Below are 12795 nucleotides of genomic sequence, written 5' to 3' on the forward strand. Positions count from 1 at the left end.
CAGGGGAATGCGTGTGTGCTGCAGATGAGTGAAGGGCTGCAAGGGCATAACATCACCTGTGACAATTTCTTTACATCCTACTGGCTTGGAGAGGAACTTCAGAAGAGAAAGCTGACTATGTTGGGAACAATCAGAAGAAATAAGCCAGAACTTCCCAGTGAAATTTTGAAGATGCAGGGAAGACCTCTGCATTCCTCAATATTTGTTTTCACTGAGAAAGCAACAGTGGTTTCATATTGCCCAAAGAAAAACAAGAATGTTCTTGTCATGAGCACAATGCACACAGATGCATCTCTGAGCACAAGAGAAGACAAAAAACCACAAATGATCCTAGACTACAACTCCACCAAAGGAGGAGTGGACAATCTTGACAAAGTCACAGCGACATACAGCTGCCAGCGCAAGACAGCTCGTTGGCCCTTGGTAATTTTCTACAACATTTTGGATGTGTCTGCTTACAATGCCTATGTCCTGTGGACTGAAATCAACCAACATTGGAATGCGGGTAAATTGTACCGACGTCGCCTTTTCCTGGAAGAACTGGGAAAAAGCCTTGTCACTCCCAAGATCCAGATGCGAGTCAGACCAGCTCGATCCCCAGCAGCAGCAGCTGTCATTGAAAAGGTCAAGCGTGAACCATCCAACCAATCTGCAGTGGATCCAGTGGATACAGGTGTAAAGAAACGGAAAAGATGCCAGGTCTGTCCCTCACGAGAAGACATTAAAACAAGCACTGTTTGTGAGAAATGCAAAAAGTACATCTGCAGAAAGCACACAGTCACATTCTGTCCATCATGTGGACAAAATTGAAAATGTTGAACACTGAAAAACTGAGAAAATCGGGCAAGTTCAAAAGAAATGTGTTTGTAAAGAAGGAAAAACTTTTGCTAAATTGTTCTTAAAAAGAGTTATGGTAATTCAGACTGTGTTGTATGTCTGTGTTCTAAATGTTTTTCTAATGGAAAATAAAGTTGCTATTGTTTCATTGTACTTTTTTGACAATTCTGAGTGGATTTACATAGTACGGGTCAAAATGACCCGCAACATAATCAATGTGATTTTTTTTCAACATAATACAAGGGTTAAGGTACTTTGAAATATTTTACATATAAACTGTCCGTCCCCAGTGTTGTGTTTTTTCATGCACTGACTCAAAAGCCTAATGATATTCTGAAAATATAAAACAACTTGTACAGATTTAGTAAGACAATTTTAGTGTTTATAAAACACATACTGTATAGTACTGTATGGATGATTCGTGTTATATGTGAAAAAAAAGGCTTGAAAACTGAACACACACAATTTTTGAGATGCTTCTATCACTATTCAGAGTTCTAACAGATCTTATGATTTCCGAAACATAAATCAACTTTTTATGACACAGTTATTCATAAAACTGCAAAATTGACATAATATAGTGGAACTGAAAATAACTTCTTTTTTTTTTTTTAATCTACGGTAATTTAATTTTATAATAATCAACACCAACCTTTGGTTTCCGGCTCTCCTCCTTCTCTGTCTGTTCTCTGTGGGATTATTTGCACAAAACACTGAAGCCACACTCCATCCCTCTCTGTCCAAGTTGGTGTTGAAATAAAACCATGTGACAATGATATAATAACAAATTAATAATTACTTGATTAGTAAACTATTACAGTGTCATAGCCCAACTACCTATAGTCCACATACAGAACATTATGTTTATCTCTAATACTAGAGTGAGTATTATTCGACATTTATTTCATTCAATAATGTATCAGCACATGTGGTGCTATTGTCAGTGTTAGGGCCCCTGGCCTTGTAAGAAGTGAGCCTGCCTATCTTCAAGCAAATTTGAGTGTAGTAACACACACAGAGAATTGGCTATTGCAACCTGTGGTGCAGGGAAAGTCTATTAGACTTTTTCTCCCTGGTAGTGGGAAGTTCGGATCTTGTGGGACGGCTCCCAAAGAAGAGCCGGCTCTTTTGGATCCTAAATGGCTCTTAATTTATTATCATCTGTAGCCTCATATTCTAGCCTTACTTGGCAAATATGAATGTGCCGTGTATTGCTAAAGCTTTTTGCATTTAGCGTTTTTATGAGAAGCCTTATAATTGCCTAATTTTGTGTATTTGTTCTGTTACAAAAGCAGGAATTCTTTTAATATTTTAATCATACTTTTAATTTTAATTTAACACAAAAACAAAATACTGAAAACAAATCCACAGAACAGAAACCAAACTCAGCAGCCAAACAGTCTGTCCTCAGTGCAGGTTGAAATTCAGGGTGATTTGATTTCCTCTGTTAGTATCTCCTTCTTCTTTAAACTGCAGCCAGATGCTGCTTTGTTTACTGGAGTCAATCTGCAAAACCCTTTTGCACATGACACATCACTACTGCCTGGAGCCCCACCTGGAGCTCATTGTCATGGCTGTATTTAAGACCAGCGTTGACCACTACTCTTCCCAGATCGTCTGCTAACCAGCGTCGGCATCAAAAACTGAGCTCACTATTGGAGCTGGGAACAACCCCAGTTTTTTTTAAGCTTATTAGACCACACAAACAAATAAATCCACAACATCATCAGCAACCAACTTCTGTTAGTTACAAAAAAAATAAAGAATTTACTAAATCAAACTACCACATCAGATTTGAAGTGTGATTACGTTTCAGGAATAGGCTGAAAGACATAAAAACAGTTACACTGAAAATTTGGAGGGTGTCAGACGATTTTCTATCAGTGTTTAATTTTTAGACTAATTATGACATTTTGAAGTTGGTTAGATACGTTTAGTTTCAGTTGAGTTTTATTTATGTAGCACCAAACTCAACAACAGTCATCTCAACTTTACATTGTAAGATAAAGACCCAATAATAAAAGAGAGAAAACCTCAACAATCAAAATATCTCCTCTGAACAAGCACATTGTGACAGTGGGAAGGAAAAACACCCATTTAAAAGGAAGAAACCTCCACAGTACCAGGCTCAGGGAGAGTCAGCCATGGCGAACGGTTGGGAGTAGATCACTATGGTAACTAATGCTGAACACATATCCTGGTCCAGGGCAGGTTATGTTGAGACTTTCAGTTTAAAATCCACTGGAGAGACACATTTTGAATTTTATTTACAGTTCACTTTAGGTGCGGTACACATTTTATATGGAACTTGGTAAACAAAGTCTTACTAACACTACTGAATGAAGCCCAGCTGGGAAATTACAGCAGCTCTGATGATGGGTCTCATTTACACTGCTGGAAATGCAGCGACACAGATTAAAACTTTCACCAGTTCCTTTTTTGGCTATTGGTCACCAAGAACATCGGTCTAATCAAAAAAAATGACCTGTCCACAAACTAAGTTGATTTCTTTGTCAGTCTCTGAACAGGTTTCCGAGCTGAGCACACTGAGTGTAAAGTCTGTACTAAACAGCAGTAGGCCTACCTGAGTGATAACCTCTCTGTGATTTGTAGTGATCAGGTACGACTGTGCCACCCACAGTGGGAAACAGAGAATGAGACAAGCAAACGGTGGCCGTTTAATTTGACTGGTAAATCAAGCTCTCTTTTTACCATGACAGACAGCATACATAAGCAGCGATGATCCCAATCCATCTCTTGATCTCTCGCTCCCCTCTCCTTTCACTCGTGAACAAGACCCCAAGAAACTTCTACTCCTCCACTCGGGGCAGTAACAAGCCCCAGACCAGGAGTGGACACTCCATCCTTTTCCTGCTTAGGACCGTGGCCTCAGACGTGGAGGTGTTGATTCTCATTCTCAGTGCTTCACACTTGGCTACGAGAACCACTCCAGTGCCAGCTGAAGACCATCACTTGATGTCATAACAGGTGGTTTATACAGATAAACAATCAAAATGGATACACAGAGATATAGTAAAATATGATAAAAGGTTTTTGCTCCATAATAAACAGCAAGGAAATAATAATGTGTAGTTTCACTTTTTATCTTGGATCCACATACACAACTGCCTGAATGCCTGACAAGCATGGGGTGAGATTACATCAGTTCCTGTTTCTCTTTGTTGCACTCTTTGACCTTAGTTCTCTTTTGTACAGATACTAGCATGCAGTCATGTAGTTCTGTTGGACGGTTTACTGCAGTAATGTTTGAGGGCAGAGCAGCAGCAGAGTTTTTCAAATTGGGATGGAAGTTTGGCTTTTAAATTTGATCTTTGTAGAGTGTGGTACACTCTGGATAGGTTGTAAATCCATGGTAGAGTTAACAGAGACAGACATTACGAGCCATTATTTTAATTTATGTATGCTATGTGCTCAAAATGATCTGTGATTGGCTATTATTATTCATGGATAATGTGTATAAAAAGAATAAACAATAATTGCATTATATAGGATATTATGTAGGCGTAGCAATCAACTCTACTTAAATTATTTCATTTACTTCTCTGTTAAACGTTGTAACTAACTCTACTGCTTTCCCAGCGTTATGTGGGAAAATACCTCCCAACAGCGCCATCATGTGGTTATATGGATTAAAAACAAAGTTCATTTAGTTCTACACTGTTCAGCAGATGGAAACTATTCTATTACCAGACAAAAGGAGAGCAGGTGTTTAATGGACAGCATCTTTAAATTTTGTTGACCTGATGAATCTCTCTGAAAGTTTATCTAGATATAAATTCCTATCAGTACTGACAGGTCGTTTCTATAACAAAACAATTATGGAGTTGATCTTTTTAATCATTTATCTGTATAAAAATCACATTTAAACACATCAAAAAACAGAAAACTTTCAGTTATTTTTGTGTATTATAGTGTAAACAATCCAACTCACTTCACTGTCCCATCTTTTTCTTTTGTTTCTCTGTTTATGTATCAGGAGTTTGGTCTGATTTATTACAAAGAGCTTAACAGTCTGTCAAATGAACACACAGACAAGCAGATGAACTTGTATTAGAGATGTTAGAGCTCCTCTCAGCTCTTTCCTCACAGTTATGACCTGATCTCACGTGTGTATTTCTGAAGCAGAGCCCCTTAACTTCACGAATCTAATGTCTGTACCTCATGCTTCACTTTTGCTTTTGTTTTAAATGCAGTCTTCTCCAGATCAAGAGCAAATAGAAACATTTTTTATTGATTTATCAATCAATTTATTACAACAAATGAAGAAAAAAATATATAAAACAAAGAAAATCAGACAGCAATGTTCTTGATAACAAATGTCACCAAAACACATTCCTACCAGATATAGATCTCTCGATATACACACACACACACACACACACACACACACACACACACACACACACACACACACACACACACACACTTTGTTAAAATACCGACATATGTTTTAATATTGTTTAAAAAAATATTTATACAAATACAAAATAATATCCAAAAACTTGGGTAGTGCGTTTATAAAACCAATAAAAAAAAAAACAACCTAAACAGAAATAACACCAAAAACCCATAAACACTGTTATTTTTTTCTTTTTTACATGAAACTGAAAAAAGGTGTTTAAAGGTGAAGCTTATGTTATTAGAAATTATTGCAAGTATTAGATTTAAAAAGTGCTTAATTCAGATATTTAACGTTACATACATGAGACTTTTGCAGCTTTTATCCAAGACTGAAACACGTCTGTCAAACTGAAGGGTGCAGTTATTACATTTATTGTTTTTATCTTTGTTTAAGTCAGATGTGATTTATAAAGACCAAACAATTACATCAATGGTTTTATGTCTTGCCACTTACATTTTTAATAGAAATGAAGTGTGTTACTGTAACATTACTGTGAGAACATGAAAATGAGTCATTGTCAATTTTGAGCTGAAATGCTGCATGTTTCACATTATTTGCTGAGAGTGAGTTCTCTGAAGAGACAGAAAACCCACTTAAAATGTCTAAGGTCATGTTAAAAAGAGTAAAAGTGCATGTTCAGTGATTTTTCTTTCATAACCCATGCTCATAGTTGAAGCTGATACTGAGAACGGCTGAAAAGCTGTGGTTATTATTTCCAGGAGACCACGAAGGGGATCTACCTGGAGCCATAATGATGCTGAGAAATGTGCATTTGGATCAAATGTAACTTCGAATGAATCTTTGAATATAAAGATCTAGGCTTTTGTCTTTATAAGTGCAAAACGAAATACATCAAAACATAAATCAGAGCATAAAAATTGTTCGATTAAAATTCAACTACACAGAGAAAAAAAAAAAAAAAAAAAAAAAACTTTCACAGTATTGCTTGCAGATGTCTGTTAGCCTCTTCTATCACTAACACTAAACCACCAAGTATTAGAGCTCCAACATTTAGCACTCCTAAAACAGTTTTAACATTGTTCCAGTCATGAGCTCTGCGTTTCTCCTCAGGACTTCTTGCTCCTTTAAGAAAAGAAAAAAAAAAAACATCAGTTTATATCTGATGTCAGGTGAAGCAACTATTTATGTTTGATTTAACCTTGTCATGCTCAGTCATTCAGGGAAGGCAATTACAGAAAGTTGATTCTGTTCATCTGGAGTCAGATACTCTTATGTGACCATTTAAAATACATACAGTAGATTTTGTTTCTACTTTCCTTTAAACCCTCCATTTTCTCCCCTCTTTTTCTGCAGCACCAGCCAGTCAGTATTTTTAGGTACTGAATAAATAATAAACTTGTAAAAAAAAAAAGAAAAAAAAAGAAAAAGCCATGGCAAAAAAAGGAGCAGTGTTATCGTTGTCAACGCTTCTAAATAAGTGCACAAATAAATGCCTGGCAGCGTTTCAGACTGGCTACCAAGTGGTTAGATTTGTTCTAGAGAGACTTTGTTTTAAAAGAAAAGTTTCATTACAAAGCACTTTGTTAATTAATGAGTGAACACCTTTAAAACCTTTAATAACCATAGTAGCAGCTCGGTGTGTCCTACTGTAGAATAAGGAGGGGATGTTTTTCTCATTATCATTCATTATTTTAAGATGGCATTATTAGTTCATCAGAAGTATATAACCAGCTTTGCATTAAACATAAATTGAAGTTTTTGACCTTACATTATCTTTTGCATTTACAGTGATGGCTATAATTTCAGTTTGATCTTTTTCCTTGCAGGTACCAGAATAATAACATGATTTTCCATTGCAGATGTAACCATGATCATTCCATACATATTGCAGTTCGTTGCTTATTCTAGAGTTGCGCTCAAGGTAATTAAAGGTTAAAAGCTACAGCCAGCGCGAGTCTGGCTGATCTATGGAGGGCAAAGGCTTTGAGCTTGGAAGGCCGCACGCGCTTACACAGCACTTATAAGATGTTATTCTTGGTGATTTTGTGCTTAGTCATGTTTTAATATGTTTTAAGTAGAAGTAGCTGATCCAGCAATATTCATTTAATATTATATACTTGATTTAGAGCAATACACACTGATGGTCTTAACAAATGAAAGAGTCCTTGTAGCTGCCATGTTGTGTCTTAGCAGGGTACAGACGGTTCTAGGAGACGGGGGCAGTCAGCGTCTGCCCTCAGGAAGGAGACAATGTTATTCTTTGTGTTAAATAAAATTGTCAACATTGATTGTATTACACCTGTCACTACGCATGAAGGGGCGTTCTAATACCCTGATTTCATAAAACTATGGTGATGTGTTTTTTGAGACGAGATCTGAGACTGTCTGCATACAGTGTCCATCTCCCACGTGTGTGATCATTAAATCATCGTTTGACTCAACCCGACCGGACCAGTGTTGTTATTGTGGGTTTTTCCTCTGGTGTCCATCCCCAATATTTTGAACTCGTAACACTACCTTCACTTTGTTCTGGTGTTGTGTGGAAGCCATCACTGCTCACTGAATGAAGGAGAGTCACATTCAAGATGAAATTTTCTGTAGAAGCAGATTAGTTAGGTGTTAGATTCTCATCCAGGTCATCTTACAGCAGTAACAAAAACAAAGGCACAACAGGTTTGCATCTGGGGTTCTGTTGACTTACCAGAGACCTCATGCTCCCACCTCCTCAGCACCTTATTATAATCAGCAGCCAGATCACAGCGGTAGTTTCCAGAGTCTTCAGCTGTGACTCTGGACACACAAAGTACGACTCTTCCTCCTCTCAGGGCGTCTCTATCGATCTGAACCCGTCCTGCAAACTGCTCATGCTGAGACTCAGAGTCCTCCACTCCTCTGATCATTTTAAACAAAGTATTTCCATTATCTGAGAGGAAAACACACATCAAGTGAGCAAGAGACAAGTCAGCTTGGAGCTGACGGTCCAGTCTGATGGTGATGTTGCTGCCCTCCTTGGCCTCATAGACACTCTGAGTTCGAGCAAATATACCTGAAGAGGAGACAGAGGAAGGTCAGGATTGTAGCTTTATTTAAATAAAAACCTCTCAATGTGTCAATGTGAAAACTCACATAAAGACAGAAATATCGAGATGATAATTTTCCTGTGAGGAAAAAAAAAGAAAAAAGGTGAGGACAAAGTTTTAGATTTTTTTTTTTTTTTTTTTTTTTAAACTAGGAGAATAAAAGTAAGACATAAAAAGTAAATGTACATAAAATGGAATACAATGAATTGGAAATGTCATAAAACTATATTTCATTCACAACAGAACACAAAAAACATTAAATTTTTAAAATGAGAAAACGCACAACTTTAAGAAAAAAACAAAACACTATTAGCTGAATCAACATGTTTCCAAAAGTTGGGAAGAGACCATTTTTATTGTAGCATCAGGTCTTCTTTTGTAACAGTCTATAAACACGTGGGAACTGAGGAGAGCAGCTCAATGTCCCAATCTTGTCTGATATAAGAAGCTAACAGTCCTGGATCTTCTCTGATGTATTTTTTTTTTGCTTCTTTACGCTCTAAATGTTTGGAGCTGGTGAAAGGTCTCAATGGCAGGCAGGAAGACTTTTTTTATTGCATTTTTTTAACGCAGTGAGGACCAGAACATTAAGGGCATTCAATGCTGGTTTTCATTTTTGTCCCTTGCCCACAGAGATTTCTCCAGATGATCAAAATCTTTCGATAATATCATGTACTGTAGAGTATTATGTATTTGATAACATTTAGGTCTTCACAATTTTACACTGAGAAACCTTATTCTGGAACTGTTTAACCTTATTCTTAAAATGGTGTTTTTCTTAGTTTAAACAGTTAATATTTTTTTTCTATTTTCTATTGTGAATTAAATGTGAGTTTATGGGATATGCAAATTATTGCATTCATTTTTCTTTATACAGCTTTTTTAATTTTCAGAATTATTATTGTTATTATTATTATTACTACTACTACTACACACTTCAAGCCTATAGATTTAAAGCACCTGTTGACATCAGTGTGCAGTGCCTTGTCTAATATTACCTAAGTCAACTTTTCTAACTCTTGTAAGCTCAGTTTTGAGGTGTTGTGCCAAAAAGTGATTGTCTGCCAAAAACTGATTTCCAATGTTTCCGTGTATTTTTTTTATGTGTAATATCTTTACGTATGTTCGTAAATAGACTTCGGTGAACAGGGTTTACAAAGGGGTAATATATAGAATTAAAAAATTATCAGTTTTTCAAGTATCTTCACAACTCTGTGTTATTGTACTTACATTATAACCAATCCGGTCCTTTATCCCTACTTAAAATATTTTTACAGACCTATTGTAATATTTGCTGCCATTTCTGCTGTCCTGTTGGCCAACTTACTCTTACAAAAGACATTTTTAATGTTAATGAGATTGTTTTTAACTGCAAAAATAAAGGTTATATAAAAGTCACTGCCAAAAACTGATTGTGGCTTCTACCTTGTCACACGAATGTCGTTTGTGGCTCAAGATGACTATATGTCATTCATGAGGGATGCATTTGACATCTGTTTCATATATTATAGCCCAACAAGTTACTTATAGCAGTTTAAATACGAGCAATCAATTTTGGGCAAATACAGGAAATCAGTTTTTGGCAGACAATCACTTTTTGGCACAACAGAGGAATGACGTTCCTACCCCTTCATTCTGCTCAGCTTCCAGGAGCCAGGAGCTCCTCTCCATGAAAGTGAGCAAACATGTGACGATGAAGTTTTCCTGGTGAACTTCCTGAGTGCATCACAATCAAGGGCCTGGAACCTAGAAAAGAAAAATGACAAGCATGTGTTTTTTTTTGGTTCTTCACTTCCACTAAATTTCGATTCATGGTGTTGACGTATCCAAGAATTAATCTGTTAAATGTTCCCCCACAGTCCACGATGAAGTTTACAAACTTGTTGTTTAATCAACGCAGGCTGTTTTCTGTTTTCTGCCCTTCCGATACATGGATTTGCCAAATAAAGAGCAGAGCCTCGTTTTAATCTAGTGGACTGAGAAACATGAATGTTTGCAAGTGTGGACCATGATGTTCATCTTTAGTTCTCCACTTTGTCATAATAATAGACAATAAAAATAGATGGATTGATCTGGATAAAAGGTTCTTCTTATGAAATATAATCGTATTTATAATATACGTTTATGAGAGTAATGCGGTTTTTTTTCTTTTACACGATTCTGTTATTTCGTCAGGTTCATCAGGAGGAGGAGTTTGCTGGAGGAAACCTGTCAGTGAGTAGGTCAGGTTCACAGAGTCTCAACTACTCAACTAAGCGCTTAATTTCACTTGTAGAACAAAAAACCCAAATTTCTTTCAATCTCAGGCTTAACAACCTCCCAGAAGCAACTATTATTAAAGCATTACACCGGTCATGTTTCGGATAGTTTCCATTTAACAGTCTGTCTTTAATTCACCTACAGTAACAACAAAATATTGAAAATCGCGACTCTAACGACACGGCGCTTTCAGATGATGTTTAAAAAACGTCAACTGCCTCAGGTTTTATTTTGTTTCTGTTTCTGCTACAACCAGCAGAGCTGCTGGAGCTTGTTGTTGCGCAACCTTAACTTAAAAACGTTAGTGTAAAAACCAGTAAAAAAACCAAAAAACAAACAAAAAACAGTTAACCTGGAACACAGGGCAACAGACGAAAACAATTGAAACACAAACTTTGATTTTTGTTGGGGAGCAGCTTTTAGTTTCTAAGAATCAACTAAAAACGATTCACTGAAAAAATATTTTTTTCAACCAGGAAGTAGCAGATTTAGAACTCGTGACAAAAACAAGGAAGGAGGAAGTGGAGTAATGCAACGATAAAAGCATATTTCACGGCTCAGAGTTGGTACAGATTTACCTCTGAGAGCTAAATAAATATTCGCAGCAAACAGCAGCACAGTAGTTCAAACAAAAAGTACAGCTTTTATTTATTCATTTGAATGGTTTAAGACGTGAACTGCTCTTCTGTTTCCTCAATGCGCACTTTAAATGTCCACAAACTTCACAGCTGTGATCGTTCCAAACAAAAACCGACGAAGAAGCAAAGCCAAAACATTAACACTGGTTTAATAATACTTAAATCAATTAATGCGCTTCGTCTTCATTAGGTAGTCCAAACTTAAATCCTGCCGAGTTTTAGAATAGAATAGAATAGAATTCAACTTTATTGTCATTGCACATGCACAGGTACAGGGCAACGAAATGCAGTTGACATGTTTACATGTTGACATTAAATACGTTTTAAAGGACTGAACATGAAGACACAAAGAGTCAAATCAGCTTTTAGATACTCACCGGTTTAAAGGAGAGACCGCAGCGAGCTGTCCACTTCGTGTAACTTAATAGTGATGGGTCCAGCAACACTGATGCACGTATCAAGCTCACAGAGCGAAATTTGTCTTCTTCTTCTTCTTTGTGTTTAACGGCGGTTGGCAACCAACGTAAAGGAGCATTACCGCCTCCTACCATTCCGGAGTATGGGTCAGACAGTGAGTTTACAAGCTGTATCAAAAAAAACCAAAACAAAACAAAACAAAAAAACCCTATACTCTTAGCGAAATTTGTATCTGTGCTGTGTCTTTTTAAGAAAAAAGTCAGGTGATCGGCACAGCTGCTGTATCGCTCGTTGCCAAACTGTGGCTGTATCCCAATCCAGCGACCGCACGCTTCGGAGTACGCGCAGTACGCGTACTATGTACGGTGCGTACTACGAGAAGTGCGGAAGTGCGAGGCTTGTGAAATGGGACGGTCTAGCCTTCGTCGCGCTGCTCAGGTTGCCTAGCAACCATGATACTACAGCATTGTTTGACATAAATGAAGGAGAAAAAAATGTTTTTTTTTGTTCGTTCATTTTGTCATGACATCACTTTGATTAGTTGAGTATCTGAGGCTGAGACCACGGGACTGTAAAACATGATTGCTGGCCTTCATTTCTGTACTGAACAGTCATTTCAAGATTAGTTAGTAAATAACAATTAGTTAATGTTGGTCATGAGACTAAAATCATCTCACTTTGGTAATGTGAATATAATATGGCCAATATTATATTTATTGTCAGATTATTATGATATTACAGGATATATTACAGCAGTGAGCTTGGACTCTGTGTCAAAGATTCAAGTTGCAGTTATTTATATTTCCTATCACCTTAAATCTTCACTCAAAGACAAGTACCTTTGACAGTGTATATATAGATGTATTATGTATGAGACAAATATTGTTCGTTTAATATGTTGGCATTAGATTACATTTGGCTCAATGCTTACATATATGTGTAAAAAGCAAATGTACGAGCTGTGATAACTGTTTCTGATAAAATGAAGAGTAGACTCATATATTAAATATTCCTTTATTGGGTGAGAAAATCAGACCATGTCATAACTGCTTTAAGTCATACAGAACAGATATCAGAGCCTTAAACAGGTTGACTTCTGCTAAATGGGTCAAACTGAGCAGAAAGTCTACAAACACATAACATCCTTATAGAATATGATGTAACACTATAGATCAACTTA

At 36.8% G+C, this 12795-nt stretch overlaps 1 protein-coding gene across 1 annotated transcript; it reads right to left on the bottom strand.

The window, feature by feature from the left end:
• Nucleotides 1-5720: 5720 nt before the first annotated feature.
• On the bottom strand, nucleotides 5721-11893 carry LOC120718418. The gene is made up of 6 exons (XM_040006979.1): nucleotides 11576-11893; nucleotides 9928-10047; nucleotides 8348-8379; nucleotides 7923-8267; nucleotides 7739-7816; nucleotides 5721-6343 (listed from the first exon to the last, which is right to left on the bottom strand). The coding sequence occupies exons 2-6, from the start codon at nucleotides 9933-9935 to the stop codon at nucleotides 6195-6197; spliced, it is 612 nt and encodes a 203-aa protein (XP_039862913.1). The 5' UTR covers nucleotides 9936-10047; nucleotides 11576-11893; the 3' UTR covers nucleotides 5721-6194.
• Nucleotides 11894-12795: the final 902 nt, after the last annotated feature.

Source organism: Simochromis diagramma, unplaced genomic scaffold, assembly GCF_900408965.1.
Source record: "Simochromis diagramma unplaced genomic scaffold, fSimDia1.1 OVJJ01000141.1, whole genome shotgun sequence".
Taxonomy (NCBI): Eukaryota; Metazoa; Chordata; class Actinopteri; order Cichliformes; family Cichlidae; genus Simochromis; species Simochromis diagramma.